This window comes from Labrus mixtus, chromosome 17 (assembly GCF_963584025.1).
Source record: "Labrus mixtus chromosome 17, fLabMix1.1, whole genome shotgun sequence".
Lineage (NCBI taxonomy): Eukaryota > Metazoa > Chordata > Actinopteri > Labriformes > Labridae > Labrus > Labrus mixtus.
This window is the reverse complement of record NC_083628.1, coordinates 9,931,319-9,953,181: the sequence shown is the minus strand read 5'-3', so window position 1 is coordinate 9,953,181 and position 21,863 is coordinate 9,931,319. Positions and strand designations below refer to the sequence as shown.

General features: G+C 39.4%; 1 protein-coding gene across 1 annotated transcript; it reads left to right on the top strand.

The window, feature by feature from the left end:
- Positions 1 to 506: 506 nt before the first annotated feature.
- On the top strand, positions 507 to 20,479 carry ttll11 (tubulin tyrosine ligase-like family, member 11). The gene is made up of 10 exons (XM_061061329.1): positions 507 to 1,548; positions 5,701 to 5,800; positions 6,160 to 6,293; positions 10,020 to 10,310; positions 10,393 to 10,677; positions 11,827 to 11,922; positions 12,016 to 12,128; positions 16,267 to 16,509; positions 17,073 to 17,179; positions 18,986 to 20,479. The coding sequence occupies exons 1-10, from the start codon at positions 1,018 to 1,020 to the stop codon at positions 19,303 to 19,305; spliced, it is 2,220 nt and encodes a 739-aa protein (XP_060917312.1). The 5' UTR covers positions 507 to 1,017; the 3' UTR covers positions 19,306 to 20,479.
- Positions 20,480 to 21,863: the final 1,384 nt, after the last annotated feature.

The window sequence follows — 21,863 nt, the reverse complement described above, 5'->3', positions numbered from 1 at the left end:
CAAACTCACAGACAGTGAAATACCGGTATTGCATGTCGCCTTCACGTGCTGTCGGAAATAAATTACTGTCCTACTCGGATACGTATCTATCAAAAGGTAAATAACACGGGTAAAAATATTAAAGTACGGACAACATTTAAAATCAACCCAAATTCTAACAGCAGATCATTTTCGACCTTAATTTATCATTGGTGTTTTTTTGGTTTTTTTTTGTTCGTTTCTGACAGTTTTGGTGTCAGATTGACTTACTGCAACATATTTAAGCGGTTGGTCAAACATATTGCAGGTCAAAAAAATCAAACACGTTTTTAATTTCCCTATCTGTACATATCACCACAACCCTTATTTAATTAGCATTGCATGAGCGATAAGGCAGGAGGTCAATATTCCTTTTGAAGTCGGAAATTACGAGGATCTTTAAAGGCGGCATCAGCTGGGTTAGATACAGATGGAGGCTGGGCAGCACTGGGTTGGTCTGCCTTCTGCTGCTGTCGGAGCTACTGCTGCTTAACAAACACAGGGACGATAACATAAAGACAGCAGAGGACCGTGGGTATCATTACAAGGCCCGGTCGCCTCTAGAAAAGATAACGGTGCCTGTGAGGTAAAGTCTATTATGCGGTACATGGTAAGAAACCATATGTTTGCTTAATGAAGTTAAACATGATAACGGCAGCTATTTTTCATTTAGCTTGTTAGCTCGCGTATTGGCTACAAGTGCTGCCTGTAGCGGCTAGGTTTACTAAATGCAGCTGATAGAGCCATGAAGTTCTCATGACAGCTGGCAAATAACGCTAATTTAACCTTTTACTTGCAAAATAACATTAAATGTTTTAGCATATTTCTGCAGCCTGGTTGCTCACTCTATTTCAGTAAAAAAAAAACTGACTGGAGGAAAATGGCTTTTAATGTTTAATGAGCCATTGGAGCTAGCAATGCGTACATTATATCAGAATAACTTTAGCTTGCCGGTGTCGTATTGCTGCACTCTATGGTACAGTTATAGCGTATTGAACTATGAGTGATAACTATGTAAAAGTGCAAGTCGAGCTAATGAAATCATTAGGTGAGGTTGGAGAGAAAGAGGGTGTGGACACTGAGGAGCAGGTTCCCATGTCTCCCCCCTCAGCTGACCCTCCCATTATCACCATAAGTGGACGGGATGCGTCCAACACCTCCATCACTTGCAAACAAAGAGGCAAAAGTCGTGGCAGGCTGGTGAAAGATGACAAGAACTCCAGTGGCAAAAACATCCCAGACCTGTCACTGCACGGGTCTGGGGTTTCTGCTCATGCTGGGAAGAACTTGAATAGACTGGGCCAGGAGCGAACACTTCACATGACAGGCACTGGGAAGATACTGCAGGGCAAGTCGGAGAATAATGGGAACTATGTGACCAACCATCCATCCCAAAACATCCAAGAAGTGAGTCGTGAGGAGGCACTTAAACTTGCAAGGAAAAGAAGGCCAGTGACAGTGGATACAGCCAAAGCCAAAACATCATTGGAAGCACTGAAGATCAGCATCAAGCAGCTGAAGTGGAAAGAGGTGTGTCACTTTTTTTCTTTTGTTTACTGTCTTTCTTGGAAAAATGTTAATAGCCCTGAGCTGGTTTTGTTCCTTTTTAAGCAGCTGTTTTTTTTCTAAAGCTCCATCCGGAGATCATCTCTGACATCAGCTCATTACAGCAGTCAGGGTTTGACTTTGAAGAAAACCAGCTTAGGCGTTTGTCACGAATATGCATGTGTGAAAACCTCTGCTGTCATTCTCCAATCGTTTGCCTTTAAGAACAATATTCCTGCAGTTTTATCTTCCAGGTAAACAAACACGAGAGGAGGAATTGGTTCCTCCTCCGTGGTTTAAGGGGATTTTTTTTTTACGGCGACTGTAGCTTTGAAAGGTGTTAAAAGTCTTAATAATAATCCTCACACGATATGTCCACGAGCTTCATGTGTAACAGCTGGATAAGGTAAACAAGCACACCACCTACAGTTTAAAATATCTACTTACCTGAGATAACTTTAACTCACATTTAAGAGCCTATTAAAGACAATAGGATCATTTAATGCTGCAGCCCATAAACTTTACTGTAACTGCTAATTAAGTAGGGGTTCAAATCAATCTGTTCAAATAACATTCACCAACCTCCCTCTGGAAACTCATTCTTTCTAAATGTGACTTCAGACGAGTTTATGTCATAGTTCCCTCGTGTTTTTCTTGTCTTTGTCATCAAAGCTGGTACATTTTATTTTAAGCAGCTCTGACAAAGTGTGATACACAAAGCTGTATTTTCTGATAATGGAGCTGTGTGCTATATTTTTGTCCAACTTTTTTTTCCACACTTGAGCCTCAACAACATATTAAATTGATGCAACTTAACACGTGTAAAGACAAGTTTGTTAAAACAGAAGTTCCGTGGAAACTAAAGGGGTATTTATTGAAAGTTAAGGCACCATTTGAATAATTTAAATAGTAGGGGCAACTGTCATTTGGCATTAATTTAGAAACATTTTAGACAGTAAAATGTATGTTGTCACTTTGAGCTGTAAACATGCATTTCACTGACATTTTGCACTGGTCTCAGATGTTTTATAACTGATTTCTCAGTGAGGAAATAATCTACAGATTAATCCATTATGCAGGTGTTATATAAAGCTCAAATTTTGTGTATCATAACTTGTCTGATTGATTATTTCCACTGTATTGATCAAGGTTTGAAGAAGTCATTTAATGAAAACTAGGAACAAAATTAAGTAGATGACATGACCAACTTTAAGCCAGCCTCAATCTGACGGTGTCTGTTTGTTTGCCTCTTGTGTATAAACTTAGAAATGTTAGATTTAGACAAAAGTTGTCTGGAAAAACAGTGCAATTTAAACATTTATAAGATAGGTAATCAGTCAGAGGCAGAAACACCATCTGGTCACTTTGAATGTGCTGCGGTTAAAACCTGCCACCAGCTATTAATAACATGTTCTTTATTATGCATGAGAAGCAAAGAAGGGCAATGTCATAAGACAGGCAAAGTAAAGACTCTACTTATCACACATGACCGAGGAGTGACACTTAAAACCCCTCCAGGTCTGGGATCACAAACGATACATAGGAACCTATACATTACATTACTTTGTCCTCATTGGCCACCCCCAACAAAGTCAAGGGTGCTATGGATCCTGTGCCATTTGGAAGTACCTGTCAAGATCTGTGAGGGGTTGAAACTTAATAGACCTTGTTGGATTTAATAAAGAAAATTATCGGTGAAAATCCCTGAAATAAGTTCTAACACAGGTAGCATGTTTAAAGAGATACTATATACAGTTTTTTAGGACATTTCATTTACAGAAGACATTTGGCAAACAGGTCCATTCGCACCAAAATTACCACTCAGTCTACATCTGCAGTATTTTCTGGCCTGAGCTACTGCTGTCATCTGCCTTTCAGCATATGGCACTCCCTTAAACAGTGGGAAATGATTAGCCTTAAGCTCCTCTAATCCAATGGAGTTTTAGTCCTCTCTTTACGGCACGTAGAGATTGGCAGGCGTGGAGAGCAACAAGTTCGGAAAATGAGTTTCTGAATTTACAATCTGAATCTGAACAAACAATCGCACACTATTTAATCTCAGGATCCTACAGACTAAACTGACATTTTAAATAAAAGCAAATTATTTTCCAAATGACTGCTATCCAGAGGCAACCTTGTGGCATATTTAGAAAATACTTACCTGTATCAATTCTATTAACTAGAGGCATGGCATATTGGATGCAATTTGAAATATCTACATATGGGTGCAGCTTTGCCACAGTTGCTAAAATGAAATGTAATTGACTTTTGTATTTTATCCCAGAAAGTGGTTCAAAAAATTTACTTTGCCCTCTTTGCAGACTTTGATGAGTCCACAACATTGGGTTGCACTTGGTTAATGTCTGTCTTTCCATTCCGACAAATCGTGGCTATTTTTGGGCCTTACCTTAAGAAATGAAACTTAAATTAATTTGACCTCACTTTCCTGATTCGATTCAATGGGTTAACACTTAGTTGATGCCATCTCCATGTTGGTATTTATAGCTGTGTGCAGCAGGGTTACCCTGTTTCACATGCTCACACGATAACTCATTAATGAGATGCTACTCCATCAGCGATCTATCGAGTAGCTTGGCAGTCACATGAGTTTAGTAGTAGTGACACTCTGCTGCTGACCTTCCAATATTACAGGATATAGAGTTGATTTAATAAGGTAAAAGAAAGACTGGAACAAAATGTTTCCCAGCTCACTGTTGATCTTTTGTGTCAGATGTGTTTTTGTTGTAACATGATGAAAATGAGCTGGTTGGAGACCAGGGAGTGCATCTTCAGAGTAAATAATTCAAAACTTTTTCAGGGGTAAGAATCCAGACTGTAGACTAAAAGCATCAGCTGAGCTGCCAGGTGGGAGAGAAAGCTCATGATGACATTCACCAGAAGAAAAAAGAGGGTTCAACAGTATAGCTTCAAAATAAATTAAATGTGCTATCTATAGTTTTTTTATATTTGTAAGGCTGTACTTTCTTTTTTAGTACGACAATTAATACTGGTCAAAACTGGTAAAAAGTTGGGTGTGAAAATTCAGTGTCTGTCCAAAGCTCCCAGTAGGGGTTCCCAGGTTGTTTTTAGGTTTGGATAATCCCAATGTTTATCACTCACAAGGTTTTTAACAGGAGCCTATTTATCTGTAGAGGTCTCCTACTACTCTGAACAAACAAACCCCACAATTATAATGGCTAAAACACAACAAAAAGCAGTTTTGAGTTTTAAAAAAATCAGTGTCCCTCATTCTTCAACAGAAAGCTTATGAGGAGAGGCTGCACGCTGAGCTGCTGCCAACTGTCGGTTAGTTGGTGCCAAGGTGTTTTGCTTTGTTAGTAGGTTAGAATTGATACTCTTCAAACAATCAGTGTCTCTTGAACTCTTTAAAAGTCTTTAGTCGACATAAGGCTTCCAGCTGAGCTGCCATCAACATCTGTGTAACTGACACAATGTTACTAATTTTGCCAACAGAAGTTCACTTGAAATGATAATACATAATTTCTCCGCTGGAAAGTAGTGTGTAGTTGGACCTCTACTTGACATGAAAGCTGAAGTCTGAAGACTAACTGTCTGTTGTCAGTGTTTCTACTGCCTGATAGACTGCTTAACCTGTTCGTTTTCACTTAAAATAACCAAAGCATGCTAGTAAATAGTTTTTTCCTATCAACATAATTTCATTGCCCTGCAGTTACATTTAAGTACAACTTCTTATCCAAATGCACATATTGTTGTTAAAAATGTGTGTTCTGTACATCGCACATTGAGAGTAACATCCTGCTCTGTTGACTTCATTTTCACAGCACATTTGGTCCTGAGTATGTTGTTAACTGTTAGTGTGTTAGTGTGGGCAGCAGCCGAGGTGCCAGTAGGATTCCCTAGCTCTTTTAATCCTTTTATAGTATCACTAACTCACCTCTTTCCTGGCGCATCACAAGTGAACACGCACAAGATTATCCCTCCACTCTTGGATCAGAAGGACAACCACCAATTACCCATGTCCTGAGTCTTACTAGCAGTTTAAGCCTTCAGTTTAATGTGCTAAAATAAAATTATTATTTTTTTTAATTAAATTGAGTGGAGTGTTCTTATTCTTTAATATTAACTCTTCTTTCCCCCTCTCGTGTTCTCTCTCAGTTTCCTCTTGGAAGACGAGCTCCCTGTGATATATACTGGCATGGCGTTTCCTTCCACGACAATGAAAATATCGTCTCAGGGCAGGTGAACAAGTTCCCAGGTATTTTAACTTCTTCTGTCTCTTTCCTCCTACGTAAATTTCTGCTGATATAAGGCCACAATACTTATACTTTGTTACAAATGCTCCCTGAAGTGTAAGTGAAGAGATGGCTTCATCTCAGCTCACAGTACTTTGTGTTCTTGGTATTTTGTAATCACAACAAGAGGGATTTAGTTAAAGCCTTGTTGATCCTGATTGCTCCAATGCTAACCTTTTCATTCCATGGTAATTATCAGTACTCTAGAGATTATTGTATTAGTAAGAAATCTCACCCCCCTAATCTCCTGTCTTGAATTTCTATACATGTCAGTCTCTTGCATTTGCAGGATATCTCTGATTCGGTGCATTATACATTTCAGGAATGATAGAAATGCTGAGAAAGATAAATATGAGTCGTGCAATGCGGACTATGCAGGAGCTGTTCCCAGATGAGTACGATTTTTATCCCCGTTCCTGGATCCTTCCGGAAGAGTATCAGCAGTTTTCTACACAGGTATGGTAAAAAAAAAAAAAAAAAAAAAGCTTTAAAACAAAAGTGTTTTGATACTGGATATGATCTAAAGATTTTGTTTTACTTTTTCAAATTAATATGGTTATATTCTCTGCATGGTTAAAAACATTGGGCCTCATTCACTAACAAGTGCGTACGCACAAATATGTGCTTAAACTGTGCGTACAGACGTTTGAAGTAGAAATCTGGGATTCATCAATATATTCTTACTTGAATTTATTCTTACTCTGCAAACAAAAATAGAACTTCCTCAGACCATACGTACGCACAAAGGATTGACCAGCTTTCTCAGAAAATGTTAACACACACTCTTTTAACTAAATGCATGACATATTAAAAATACATTCAGTAAATTTTTTTTTATATATATATTTTTTTTAAATGTTGAAAAGACAAGCATTAAAAATGTGGATTAACTAATGCATTGACTAAATGTATTAAATAATCATGAAATATTCGCCTTATCATCCTTTAATCTAAAATCTTAAATCTAACCGTCGACCACTCCAACTAATATTGCTATGAAATATCGCATTTGTAACTAAAACCAGCTGATTAATTGGAGCCTATTTAAGAGCATGCAGGGAACATTCATGATTATGATTTATGTATAAGAAAGTTTAAAGATCTAGCCTTGCTGAAGCAAAGCAAGATTTAGAATGATTCTGATTCACTATCATACGCAAGGTGGTGAGAACAAAATTGGCTGGTACGCACGTGTCATGAATCCGACGGTGATTTTGCGTATGCAATTATTTTATGCGCACAGCAAGAACATTTCTACGCACATATTAGTGAATGAGGCCCATTGATACTACATGTTCTCTAAGTAGAAATCAGGCAGACTTGAAACTTTCTCACAAAATGTTCAATTGACTGTAGCTCACATGAAGAACAAGTTTAGTTTTTTTTTCTCTTCACTCATCAATCAATCACTGATCCTCTTGGAAATGTGCACAAATGGATCAGACTTATAGTCTGTCAGTCTGTCCTCAACACGCTCACATTCAACCATAAATGGTCAATGCAAAGCACTTCATAAATGTATATGCATACTAAAAATTTAGTTATTGATTATCTTTTCTACTTTATTGAGTATGTTTTCTTGTTAGCTTTATTGTTTTTGCTTGGACTACTTTAATAGTTTGTCTCTATGTTACATGTTTCTCTTTAGGAGGGCCACTCGACAAGCCCCTCTGGGTTTATTTGGCTCTTCCAGCACATTTCTTTCAAAATGCATATTTTGTTAATTAACTGATCATTATGTACTTTCTGTTTTTCCATTGATCTATTTTTTTTTTTTTTTTGCTTTTTAAGTGCAATAAAATAATAATAAAAAGCCGGCAGACCAAAGGTTCTTAGCTGTGACCCATGGGGACAACATTATATTAAAAAAATAGTTGTACAGCTCATAATGCTAGAAGTGCAGACGAACGACAGCCATGCAGTTACAGCAGCAGAAACTATTTATAGCACTGAGCTGTCTACCCATTGAGTGTTTTTATTAGTAAACAATATAAATTATTTTTTGCAGTTCTCTTTCTTACTTGCATCAACTATATTGTTTTTAACATTACTACTTTTTTATATATACAGTATAAATGGCGACTGTGGCTCAGTGGTTTCACCAGCTCCTACAGTCACATGTCTAAGTGTCTTTGGGCAAGAGACTGACCCCGCTGCCTCAGCGGTGTGTGAATGTTGATGAATGGGATAAGTAAATACTGATGGACACTTTACATAACAGCCTCTGATATAAGGGTGACAACTCCGATTTTTTTGGCTTAAGTTTTTGTTCAGTCAGCACAAGCAAAGAAAGCCTGGGCATGTCAAACTAACTTTCTAGTACAACCCTTTTGGGTGCCTCAATTTTCTTTGAGGGCTGACATACCGTTATTGTTTGGAGGCTTCATAACTCTGGGAAGAGGATCCTTGCTGATTTGGACTTTGGATTTGGATTTTTATTTATTCTATACATCATTTTTAATGACTATCGTATGCATCAGTCATAAACCAATATGAGGTACTATTAAATATTTTCCAGGGGTTAATGCAAACACATAAATAAATGATGAGAAAAAAACTCATTTCAAATAGAGTTTACAGTTTAATTACTTCTTCTTTTCCACACCAGTCACTTTGACTTGAAACAAACAGCACAAGCACATTTAACTAATGCCATTAATGATGTCTGCATTCCATTCAAGTGCACAAGTAGGCCATGCCAAGCATGTAAGCAGGTGAAGCAGCCTGACCTGAACCTGGTCTCTCTAAATGGAATGCAGCCAATCTAAATGTCATTAATCACACCTGCACTTATCCTGCTATCACAGGTCAAAAGAGGGCTTCTGTTTGCAGATTAAGCTGAGAACATTCCCATCTTGGATCCAATAAATGGGGCGGACTGCTGACTATGTCTTGTGATCTGATCTCGGGATGAATCTCCTGAAGGGCTGCATGAATGAAATATTAAAGTAGCTCTGTTAATGTATGAACAGAGATGTTCAGACTGTAAATACTGGGTTCATTTTTACTTTAATTATTCAAAAGTGTTGCTACTTAGAAATAAAAGCACACATTCTAAATGGGACTCTGCTGGTTTCTTAACACTGTCAGTGACGTTTTGTCTGTCTGACTGCTTTGAACTGTAACAGTCGATGTGCAGCTGAAGTCTTCATTGCTCATTTTCCTTGAGGCAGAAAATACCAACTGTTCTTTATTTCTCAGTATTTCCCATTATGGTCATGAGGCTCTCCTTAACACATGACTGAATCTAGTAGATGATCTTGTGGAGGAAGCAAGGTGTCGAGAGTGAGTGTAGTCTTATTGGACAGAGAGTTAGAGCTGTGAAGAAAATAGAGTCCTTCAGCTGCTGTTTCCTGTTTTCCTTTTTATTCTCTTCTATTTATTATGAGTTCAGGCATTTCACAGTTACCAAGTGTTCTCATCCACAACCAGAAAGAGACTTATATAAAAAAACACTGTAAGCACTTAACCAGATTTATATTTAACATTTTTAGGAGACAAACAGACTGAGCTGTAAAATATTTCTATATGTTTAGTTAATAGTTTAGTTAGTTGTTATAAGTTTAGTTGTATGTCGGTTAAATTACACTTTATTCTCAGTAATGATGTCAGTGAGAGAGTTTTTCTTTTAGTGTTTTTAAACGGATGTAATGGCAGGCGCAGATGTTTTGTTTGGATTTGACACATACTTGTATAGCAGTAGTATACTATCATGACCAGCAGGGGGCACCAGAAGCTCACACATTTTCCATTCCAAATGAAGTAAGGAAGAAAAACCAGCTTCCCTCTTGAAATATATGCAACAAATGTATTTATAATCAACATTTTAACCTAAATCAATATAATGGAAATCTAACTAAAAAAATTCTCTAAGGCTTTGCTTTGACAATATATATATGTATATATATATACCTTTAGGTCTGTATTGATTCTACTTCTGTTTTTTCTTACCACTGTAACTTTTGCTGCTTTGCTAAAGTGCTCATGATGGATAGGCCGGATCTTTGTAACATAGCAATAAGTAAGGTCTTTTTACCTGCTCTTTTGTAATGTTAACAGACAATGAGTAAGGTATTTTACCTGCTTTTTGTAAAGTGTCTCGAGATAACACTTGTTATGAGTTGACGCTATACGAATAAAAATTGATTGATTGACTTCTCTTCTTTCCTATATCTGCTGTAGATCCGTATGGTGAAGGAAAAGGATGCCACGTTGAATCCCACCTTCATTGTCAAGCCGGATGGGGGCTCTCAGGGGGACGGCATCTACCTCATCCGTGACCCCAGTGAACTTAAAGTCATGGCGGGTTCGCAGGCCAAACAATTTGTGGTGCAGGAGTACATCCACAAGCCATTACTCATCGACAAGCTCAAGTTTGATATCCGCCTCTATGTACTAATAAAGTCTATGGAGCCATTGGAGATCTACATTGCCAAAGAAGGCCTGACACGTTTTTGCACTGAGCCCTACCAGGTAACCATGACGATGCTGACAGATTTACTCGGAAACTTTGATGGCCAAAGGATGATTAACATCACTCTTGTTCTGTGTGTAGGAACCAAGCCAGAAGAATCTCACCCATGTCTTCATGCACCTGACTAACTACTCCCTCAACGTCCACAGCGGCAACTTCGTTCACTCCGACAGCCAGAACACAGGCAGCAAGCGCACCCTCTCTAGCGTGCTGTACAGACTGGCAGCTAAAGGTGTAGACATCAAGAGGGTGTGGTCTGACATCATCGCTCTAGTCATAAAAACTGTCATCGCTGTGGTGCCAGAACTCAAAGTCTACTATCAGGCTGATATACCGCCTGGCAAACCAGGACCTACATGCTTTCAGGTAGGCAGCGGGTGGAAAGGGCAGACCCCGACTCAGAATTTTGTCATTTGACCCGGATTAGGTTTTTCAGTAGGAGGCTTTGACTATAACTCCTGTTTTTTTATTGACTTCTGTGCCACTGCAGGGATCAATATCAGCCTATGTGAGTCTCATGTTTCACCTGTAAGACACACCTCATCAGTCCTCCATAAGCACAGTGTTCACCAAATATCAAAACATATCCAGCCAAAATAAATTCAGGATTTTTAAAATTGCGATCAATCATGTGCTATTCAGGTGCACCGTGGATAAACCTCCGCAGTGTCTCCCTGTAGTCACAGTGATGTAAAAAAAAAAAACGTTCCTTTAAACAGTTTTCATTCAGTTTATTTTCCGTGGTTAAGTTAATTTTGTAACCTTCGATCTACCAGAGGGTCCTTACTTTATTTCAAAATAAAAGCAGGGTTGAATTCAAACTTCAAGTTAACTACTCTCAGTCTAAGACAGTACACTTATTCAAAATAAAAGCCTCATAATTTTCATTTTTTAATGCGAAAGAATGGAATTTCAAACACGCAATTAATCCCCATTAACTATCGGTATTTAGGGATGAATTGCGATGAAAGAGATTACAGATTTTATCGTTTGACAGCCCTAGTAATTTCACATTTTTGCAAACAGAGTAAGCTAAAGCTAAGCTAAAGTTACCAGCACCTCAACACACAGAGGCCTAGTGACGATGAAAAACTGAAGGATCATTCTAAGATTTGTTTTCAAAGTTATGTTAGCATTGCTCTTTCGGTTTTCATACAATTTCACAGCTTTGACTGAAGTTTTGAATACTTGAGTTTTGGAAGGCAGCACAATCAGGTAAAGATGTAGATGTTTAATTATTACCACACAATCTTTCCTTATCAGCATTTGATTGTACTGTTAAAATGATCCAGGTGTTCAGGGAAAAGCAGCAACACATTTAAGGATGAATCTAACAAAAGAAAAAGGCTAAACTCCATATAAGCCAGCAGCCCATGACCCACTTCTGTTACAACTCTGATAGGACTTCATTTAATTTTCTAAACAAAAACAAGACAAACCTAGTATATTTTGCTTACTTCTCAGTGCAGTTTCCTTTATACTAAAATAGTGACGCAAAGGGTGATTGTGTTCCAGATACTAGGATTTGACATCCTGCTGATGAAGAACTTGAAGCCAGTATTACTAGAGGTCAACTCCAATCCCAGTATGAGAATAGAGCATGAACAAGAGGTAAAAGTGAATGTCAACCTTAATGTAATCATATAGAACATCTACCATTATTTATTCACTGTGTTTTAATGACATATGTTTGTGTGTATTCAGATTTCACCTGGAGTGTTTGAGTATGTGCCCAGTCCAGTTGATGAGGAGGTCAAAGTGGGTGTAATCAGGGACACTCTACGCCTTATGGACCCCTGCCTCAAGAAACCTTCAATGTAAATAATCACACATACACACACATTGAAGTTTTAGCTCCTCCCGTCTTAAAAAGTCCACTTTCAGGGTCGTGCTATCTCAGTCTCAGAGCCCAGCTCAGCACCTCTCCACAGCTCTCTATAAGCCTGTTAAATGGAGGAATTAAATTCAGCTGATCTGTGGTGGAAATTCAAATGTTACTGTACAAGTCTAGTGGCTAAGTTTCTGTGGTTGACTGGCCGTGTGTGCTGCCTCACTATCTCTATATTTTGTGTTTGCTTTTTCTCCACATCTCTTATCTGTTTTTCTGAAGATTTACTGTTTCTATTCTACCAAAATCCACACTTCTATCCTCCCTCCCCCTCCCTCTCCCTTTGTCTCCCCCATGCCTCCTCCCCAGATTATCTGCTGTATCCGATATTTGATCTGCTTTGTTCTGCAAGTGAGAGGGATGTCTTCTCGGGGATAATACCTGCTTAACTATTGTACTTATGAACCAAATCATATTAATATAATGCGCCTATAATATCTATAATCCGTGTCCCGCCCCCATTGCTTTATTTTTATTGAGCTAGAAGCGGAACTACTTCCTCTGCTTGGATTACCTAAACTCAATTATAATGTAGTATACACACTAACTATTATATACATACTTTAAGAGACCCCTAATCCTTTAATCTAATGCCCTTTATACTTTGAATGTTCCCTTCGATCTCAAGGCTCTGTGAACCTTAATGCCTGCTTCTCTCTGTATAATATGTGACTTTTGAGCATTAATCAATGGCTTTATTAGTTGAATGACAGAAAGTTAAGAAGATTATTAAGATTTACCATCATAGATATATATTTACTTAATTCTATTTTAATAACAAATCATTGTTTTGATCTTTTTTTGTCCTGCTAAATTTTAGAATTACAAACAAACATTTCCCCAACATGGTTACAGGAGGTTAAGTGTGTTCTTCACAGATGGTCTACTAGAACGTGACTAAATATTGTGTTGTGGTCATTGACAGCTGTTGTGCAGTGGGATGGATGGGATCCAATCATTCAGAACACAGAGTTTCGACTGAAGTCACCCCTGTACGAGTTTGAATTGTCAAGATAAAGTGAAAGAGAGATGAGAACTGAACAGGCACACAATACAAAAAGCACAACGGAGCACAAAAAAAGTGTGGCTATTTAAAGGAGACAGAGACAGAGCTTATATAAGAGGGATACGTTAATATAAAGTGGCAGAACAAAAATGGGGAGAAGTGACATTTTGTAGAAAAAGAAGAAAGAGATAAATGAGGAGAAGGTTGTGACGGCATCAGTGACTCTCAGATATGTTCTTTTCTCACCCCAGCTCATTATTCCGGTGTTAAATGTCTCTGAGGCTGATTTATGACCCATTATGAGAGGAAATGTGAGCGTGTGGGTGGACAAAAGGCTGAAATTCATCGACGCACATACCTCGAAATAAAGTGAGGGACACTATTACAAAAGCATCATCTGCATATAAGGAAACGATATGTGCAGAAGTGGTTGAAGTACAATTCAAAGCCACTGAGCTCAAACCATTTGTCCAAATGTATTTTTAAAGTTTACAGGAAGAATGTGCGACATTTCACACATAATGATAGCAGAAATCAAGTATATCCTCTGTAAACATCTCTCTGAGTCATGACTGTCGTCAACGAGTGAGAAGCACGAGTCCTGCTGGATGTGTTGTTGTTGGAGCCATGTTTACATCATGGTAACATCATGTTTACATGGCCAGCTCCTCCCCCTTATGAAAGTTGTTTTAGTCAAGGATTACAGAAAAGAAAAATAACATACTCACTGCTTATTTGACTGTCAATGAAGCGTTTATAGATCATGGTCATTCTGTGTAAATTTACATGCAATGTGAAGCTACGAGCTAACTAAAGAGTGCTAACATTAGCCTGCAGACTATAGGCAGCTCGAGCAAAGGACAACTCTGTCAAATTGGTCATTCCCTTTGACCCACCGGACCCACAAGTTTGCCAGCAGTTATGAGTCAAACAAAAGAAATGCAAATTTAAATAGCACTTTGTTAGCCGCTGGACAGAAACGGATCATATTTTCACATTTTAATATTGTTATTGACAGCATTGTTATTATAAATGTGTGTGGATAGAAACCTGTGAAAAAAAGGAGGGAAGTCTAAATCTTTTGCACACACTAAAGGTTTAGTGTTGTCAGTGGGAGGGTGTTTGCTTTGGGCTTCAGAATGATTCATGCACTGAGAAGAAACTCTGCATCCAGAGTTCCCAAATTCCGACAAGTGTGTGGACAGTTTGGATATCTTTACATTGACACATCTGCCAACTTTTAAAGACGTTTAACAGCATGAAGAAAAGCTTCAAAGATTGATTCACCAGGAGGCCAGAAATAGCATTTATGCTGCGTAATGACAGCTGAATTAGGGCCTGCTCTTTCTCGCTGCACTCAGCTAACGTTTGGCAGTGGGCCTCTGTATGCCTTTTTAATAACCTGCCATTCTTCACCTTTTACCCTCTCACTTTGCCTCCATCATTTCCTGCTCTCCGTCTGCAGGGAATGATTGGAGACATTCTCCTCACTGTCTGTCTGGCTGTCAGCGTCTGTTGAAGACGTGTCCGTTTTTAGCTGAGCCTGTCCTGTCTAAACAGATGTGGGTGGTTTCTCTTGCAGCTGAGGGATGATTGATTCTATAAAACATTCAGCAGTGCTCCCTCAGTGCCATTCACACTGCTTACTAATTCATGGAGAAAGAAACTGTCTCATAAAAGTCAACAGCACTGTAACCCCTCGATGTGAATGTACCTTTGTGTGTTTCTCTTCGGTGCCTTCATGAAACAGTGTTGACCATAGGACTTGTCCTTAAAGGCCCGGCACACACACGAGCTGTTCTTATATTTTAGCCTCTCATGTTACTATTACAAGAATCAGTGGAGGTCATTGTTCTCTTTGACCTCAGAAGAAAGATCAAGATGTAATTGGTACTGACCTGTAGTTACGGGTTCAGCAGGGCCGGCAGTAGAGAGATGGAAACGTCAATCAGAAACAGTGTCTACATGTCCACACACACGTCTCAGGGTAAGATGGTCCAGAATAGCTGGCTTCCAATCATTTTGAGAATGCATCACTGATGCTGCAAATCCCTCGAGAAAAGCACAATTTGATATCTAGGCAGGCAGGGAGATGGTAAAACAATGACCTGTGACTGAGAGGGTGGACAAGGGGGATTTTTTGGAACAGGAGGGTGTCTTCATGGGTGATGGACATTTTTGTTGTAGATAACTAGTACATAAAAAGTGAAAAAAAAAAAAATGTAATTACTAAAATGTTGTGGCGCATGATGGCCTAGCAGTTGGGTCGTGCCCCATGTTTGGAGGCTATATTTGGGGGTTTGTCTCAGACCTGCGGCTCCTTTCCCGCATGTCGTTCCCCACTCTCTCTCTCTCTCTCTCTCTCTCCCTGATCCCTCATACTCTATCCACCGTCCTATCGAATAAAGGCAAAAAGCCCCCACAAAAATCTTTAAAAAATAGAACTACTATGTGCGGACAATATTACTAGGGTGAACGTTAATATACTTGAGTGGGTGGCTGAGTAAAAGTGTGTGTATGTGGGAAAAACTGTATTTTAATAACCACTTTAATATTCATTATCAATGCAGAAACAGCTAACAGATCGAGGCCGCCTCTCTGGGGCCATAGGAAAATAAAAACATGTTGTATCCGGCTCGGTGGCCACTCGTTCAATAGGCCTGATGCAGATGAACCTGGCCACTAATGCAGTTAAATGCTGTTGATGTAAGCACAGTAAAAGCGACTGCACAAAGGGATGAAGAGTAATCTATCCTTCTTAGAACATCACTCTTCCTGTTTCCTCTGCCAAACCAGACTGTAAGTGCAGACTCCAGTGAAAAGCTCGGTGCATTTATTTACCTCAGGTGGCTGGCTCTTTGTAACTCAGCTGACTAAAGCTCTCTGGGTTGCTCTCAGAATCTTCTGCCTCGGCCCTGCAGAGCTTGAAGGCTACTTCTCATCCCTGCTGTCGAACAGCATAAAAGAAGTGAATGCAGATATTTTGGTGAACTTAAAACCTCTTAAGTTGAGGTTTAAAGCTCATAACTATCTATTATTTCTGTTTTGTTTATAACCACAGTTCCCAACCGAGGTCAGGTGGGACTGAACACACAGAGGAGATTCCCATGGAGGCGGAGACTCAAGATAGAAGCCCAGATGAAGGAAGTCTGCCCTCGCTGTGTCTGAAGCAGGTCTACCCCAAATACACCAAACAGTTCAACTACCTGCGACTGGTGGAGCGAACAGCGGCGCTCTTCATACGCTTCCTCGGGGTCAAGGGAAACATGCGCCTGGGCCCCACTGCCTTCCGAACCTTCATCAGGTATGCATTCTACATATCATCTATCAAACAATGACAGTGAACTGTTGCATTGTGCTTATCCCTGATCATTACATCCTGATTGTCTTAAGAAGCTTATAAGCTAACCTGCAAAAAAGCCTGTTTAAAAACACAGATGTGATGTCTTGTCCTGTACCTTTGCTTGTTGAACAAGCCACTCCACAAACCCTCTCTGGGATGAAGGCCACTGCTTTTTGGAAGGGGAGTTAATTAGCTATTTTACCTACAAACTGAGATTACCAATTAGCAGCACATTAAAATGCATACAAACTTACCTGCAAATATGACTTGAGTTCTGTTCGTTACTATGTGCCACTGGCTTTTAATATATAACACAAGTTTGTTTACTGGCACACTGACACAACCCTAAAACTGAGTGTAGAAAATGGACTTGAACATGTTTCCAGGAGGACCTGTTCCTCCTTTTCGATCATCAAACTCAATTAACAATACGTTTGAAGAAACTTGGCCTGATTTTTTACAACACAATGAATAATGAAATGGGAAGTCAGAATTGAAATTTATCAGATTTTCTGGTTGTTTAGGACCTGTAAGCTAAGCAACAGTAATTTCACCATGGCCTCAGTGGACATCCTCTACATCGACATCACACGTCGTTGGTCAGGAGCGGCGCCTGATTCCAGAGAAGCAGGTAAAGCACACACAAACACACACACGCCAACAAAAAAAAGGCAAAGACACAACACGTAGAAGACGGAGAGCGTCGGAGTATATCTTTAAGACTCGGAGCTAATAACGTGCTCTGAGATAATTGCTTGTCATTCTTTGTCAGATTCCCTCTGACACGGAGCTGCTGTAATTGAAATGAGCTGAGATCACAGTGTGACAGCAAAGAGAGTATCCGACATGAATTATTCACACTTTGCACCTTGTGAGGAATGTTGCGAGGCAAATAGGATGGATGGATGGAGATCACATGGACCCGGATGGAAGGGTCTGTACAGAGGAGACTGTGGGCTGAATTTAGATTGAGCTCATATGTATTCAGGCAGACTGAAGTCAGAGTCTGTTATTTCTGTGAGTGAGCATCGAAGCATTTGTGGAGAATTAAGAAAAGACAGAAAACTTGTTTACAAATCACGATTAGCTAATTTTATTTTTTAAATGCAACTTTGTTTGAAACCCTGCGTAGACTCCAGAGTCACACCTAAAGGAATTCATTTAAAAGCTGTGTTGAGCACCAGTCTCTTCTTGTGGTTAGTGACCGTTTAAAAGTTCTCTAGTAAATAAACAACTCTCACCATGCTAGTCTGGTGTGGATTGGTATCTTTTTAATTTTTTGTGCACATATTTGTGTCTTCCTCCTCGTGGTCAATAATAACTGAGGCTGCAGCAGCAAATATTCTGGAGAGCATAGGGAGGAAATGGAGCTCCTCCTGCAGCTCATGTTTCCTGAACAGTTCAGTGTTACCTCCTGCATCATTTTGCATGCAATCACTTATTTAAAAAAAAAAAAAAGTTTACAATGAAATGCTTTTCAAGGATAAAGTGGACAAACTAAAGTGAAATGTTTCATTTTCGAGACAAAACGTTTCTCGCTATGTAGTTTAAAGGGACAAAAACATCAAGTAACATAATAAAGTTGGCACGCCACGACTTGTGCGTCTGCTAAGTGAATTGTAGAATTGTAGAATGTGGTTGGCAGCATGAAACAAATACCTGCGTATCAATCACAGCGGTCCACTGCGGCTGATGTTTTGAAGGTTTATTTTTGAACAGAGTATTCATTACGTTATCTTAGAAGCTAATTAGCGATCTATCCTAGTGCTCACACAGGAGAGACAGCTCTTGGTAGCTGTAGAGGTGCCAGGGCACTTCCCAAGCACTGCCGAGGTGCCCTTGAGCAATTCATATAGCCATGCTTTAATGAATCGACTTTTTTCCCTCAGCTCTATAACATAATCAGAGAGCGCATTCACACACAATTGTCAAAGGTCTTACCGATGATGTTATTTTAATCCCCAATGCTAAGCTAAGCTAACCATCTTCTTGTGGTGGCAGTCAGAAACAGAAGTTGTCTATTTTCCTCGTAGCAAGACTCAGAGGTCAGAACAAACACCTAGCTGTGGGAGTGTCACTCACCTGGGGGAGGGGTTACTGCGCTTTGTGATGTCACAAAGGGAAAATCTCCAAACAGCCTGTTTGAGCACACATTTTCTGAAAAGTAGAGCAGGCAAAAGACAGGGAGAGAGACTTTTCTTATATTTAAGGGGTTTGTAGACCGACTAGGGACGCATATTAATATCTGAAAAACACGGTTTTGTACTCTTCTCTTATTTCGTAATTAAAAGCTGTATGAAGATCTTGGAAGAAGGTAGTGATGTCTCTTACTGCATTGACTGCAAAACAAGTTAGAGATTACTTCTTCATTTGAAATTTGTTTGACATTGACACACATGTATCAGTCTGGCTCACCTCAATAACTCTGCTTTTTCAGGTATGGGACTCCAAGCCTTTGTGGAAGCCTTTTTCATCCTGGCAGGTCGCAGGTTCAAATCCCTGTCGCTGAGGGAGCAGATAGTGACCCTCCTGGAGCTGTGTGAGGCTCAGCTCGAGGCCCAGTCGAGCGTCGAGGACAGGCGTTCCGTGAGCTGCAGCCGGGTGCACACCCGAGCCGTCAAGTCTCAGACGCTCGGCCACACCACCACCAACCCTCAGCTCAACTCCCCGGCACCGCTGAGGAGGGCAGCCAGCCAGGACTACCGTCTGCATCAGAAGCTCAAACCACGCGCACTCAGGGCCAACGTAGAGAACTGATGGTAGACTTCTCTACAGGAGCTAAATGATTATCCATCTCCTCTTCCTCTGCTCCTGGAGAGATGAACGATGGGAGCTGAGAGAAGGACTAGCTTGACCCCTGCTGGCTGACTTGCAGGATCACTCTCCTCAGCCTGATTGCTTTTTTTTCTTCCCAGAGGAGTGTGTCTGCAGGGGTTGCTGAATCTGAAATAAAATGAGGTATATAAGGAAGTGAAGATCATACATGAGCGTTAGGTCCAATCAGGAGGATGAGGAGGAGGAGGATTCTACAGGGCAGCTATTTGCTACCCTTCACCTTCATCTGGCAACACGTACACTGACACAAACTTCCAGATTCGTCACGTTTGATGCATTTAAACTCAGACGGGTGCGAGGGAGTGACCTTACTAAGTGTATTATATTCTTGAATTTGCACAAAAACTCTTTGAACTCAAACATTTGCACAGAAATGGATGTGAGGGTGACTGAGCAGCCTTTGTTTGGCCCCATTGTGGCTGTTTGTGTGTATACTGTACTGTACTGTATTTTATTTGGGTTTAGCTCAATAGTGCAAGTCTATTTACAGCCAGTGGCTCAGCTGTGTGTCCGTGCTCCGAGAGCCCATTAGTGACGAGTTAAGTGAATAAGTATTCAAAGGGAAAAGGCCACGATGCCACTTATCCTCTCTCAGTTCAGCAGCTACTCCAGTCAGGCAGTCAAAGACCTCCAGCAAACATGTTCTTAGGATGATTTCTTTAAAGCCACACAACTGCCATCGGGAATATTATATTTCAGACATAGTTGCATGGTGCATAAATTCAAGATCTTAATACTGCATTGTTTCAGATGCTTTTGTAATAAACCTCTTCTGTCTGATGCTTTTATTGGTTACACGTACAATTGAACAAATAAAAAGGTTTTAGACCCTTGCTTCCAATGATCACTACTACAGTTACGCCTGTTTGTTTGTTCTTCACTCACACTAAGATGATTAAAGAAATGTGTCACAAGCAGACCAAGTCGTGAACTAAGAGTGATGTGTAACACTAAAAGACACTGGTATTTATACTGTAGGGCTGACATATTTACCGCAGTATGTACCTTATGATATGAAGTGTATTTAAGGTTCTTGATATGGGTCAAATATATTGATAACACTGCTGCACAAATAAAATTAATTTTGACCTTCCAACTGAATCTCTCTTTTCGTCATGATTTATATATGTGTCATTTTACTAATGCTGATGATGTTTAGTCCTAACAAACAAGTTTAGCAGGCAAACCAATTCTTGTACAAAAACGAATCAAGCTTCTTATAAAATTCTCTGAAAAGTTTTAGTTTTTCTAAAGCTTCAAGTTTGTCTGGTTTATTCTGCACTTTTAGTTTTCTTTCATCAAACATAGAATTATTAACAACATTTTCTAAGGATGGGTAAACCCTCAACGATATCGAGGCTTAAATAAAGAATCAACTGAGATCATGTAATCATGCAAAAGCTAGATGTGTGTGTTGCTGCAAACATACTGCACCACTCGTGCACCATCATCGTGATTTCCCATATGGGCTCATTAAAGAGCAACGTTTGTCAGATCATTAGAGGATGTTACGTCCTACAATGGCAGCCCTGTTGGCACTATTTACATCTGTGATCTGAACAAGTCTAATAGATAAGCCTTGAATAGCACTCTTTAAAGACTGCTTATATATCCATCCATACGTTAGTTACTTTTGTGTTGTCTCGTTGTTTTTTTGCTCAGTCAAAAAAAGCCATAATACTACAACACAAGAAACCTAAGCTTCAAGGCTCATCCTGAATCCTGAAAGTTGAACATAATAGGTTGCAATTAAAGAGTAAACTTTCAAACAGGCAATTAAAGCAAATTCAGTCAGTTTAAAAAAAGTAAGCCAACAAATAAAAAAACTTAAACTGAAGGATCTCAAACAGAAATAGAGACTTTCCAGGTGACTATAAAATGGATGATCATTGCCTGTGAGCACCTATTTTTGCTTAGACTTACTAAGTGTTTGATGTCAGCCTTACGTATTTGGTGTTGGAAAATGATTGAAAATGTAAGTTTTATACTGCGTTCCCTGAAAACAGTGTCCGTTTGTGCCAGTATACGTCCCGTTATTAACTGGTGAGAGGATTTCTCTTAATTTTCCAAGTCAAACTTAATGAAAGTCAAACTAATGGACAAACAAAAAAAACAGTGGGCCCAGCAGAGTTCCAGTGCTGGTTGGCTCTGGGATCAGGCACACTTTACAAATAGTAGAATTTTAATCTAACTACACATCATATTTTATAAAATGATTTCTTGCTTTCAATTCAAAATCAAAATCTACAAAGCAGCTTCTAAACTCAACCACTACTTTGAGATAACTATGTGGAAAAAGGTACATTTGTCTGAAATATAGTGAGGTGAAAGTACAAAGGAGCATCATATGAAAAGACCCTGTTAATAACAAAATCCGCAAATGTGTACCAAATTACATAATCTTAGAATTTCTTTTAGTGTTTTAATTAATTCAACCACTGATGAACATGGACTCATATCTTTCCACACATTTTTACATC

What these genes read in the sequence shown, in the direction of transcription:
- ttll11 (XM_061061329.1), top strand. Translation starts at nt 1,018, where the DNA reads ATGAGTGATAACTATGTAAAAGTGCAAGTCGAGCTAATGAAATCATTA. An exon ending in ATCAGCAGTTTTCTACACAG is followed by an intron (nt 6,294 to 10,019) that starts GTATGGTAAAAA and finishes TATCTGCTGTAG; the next exon opens with ATCCGTATGGTGAAGGAAAA. An exon ending in CAGGACCTACATGCTTTCAG is followed by an intron (nt 10,678 to 11,826) that starts GTAGGCAGCGGG and finishes ATTGTGTTCCAG; the next exon opens with ATACTAGGATTTGACATCCT.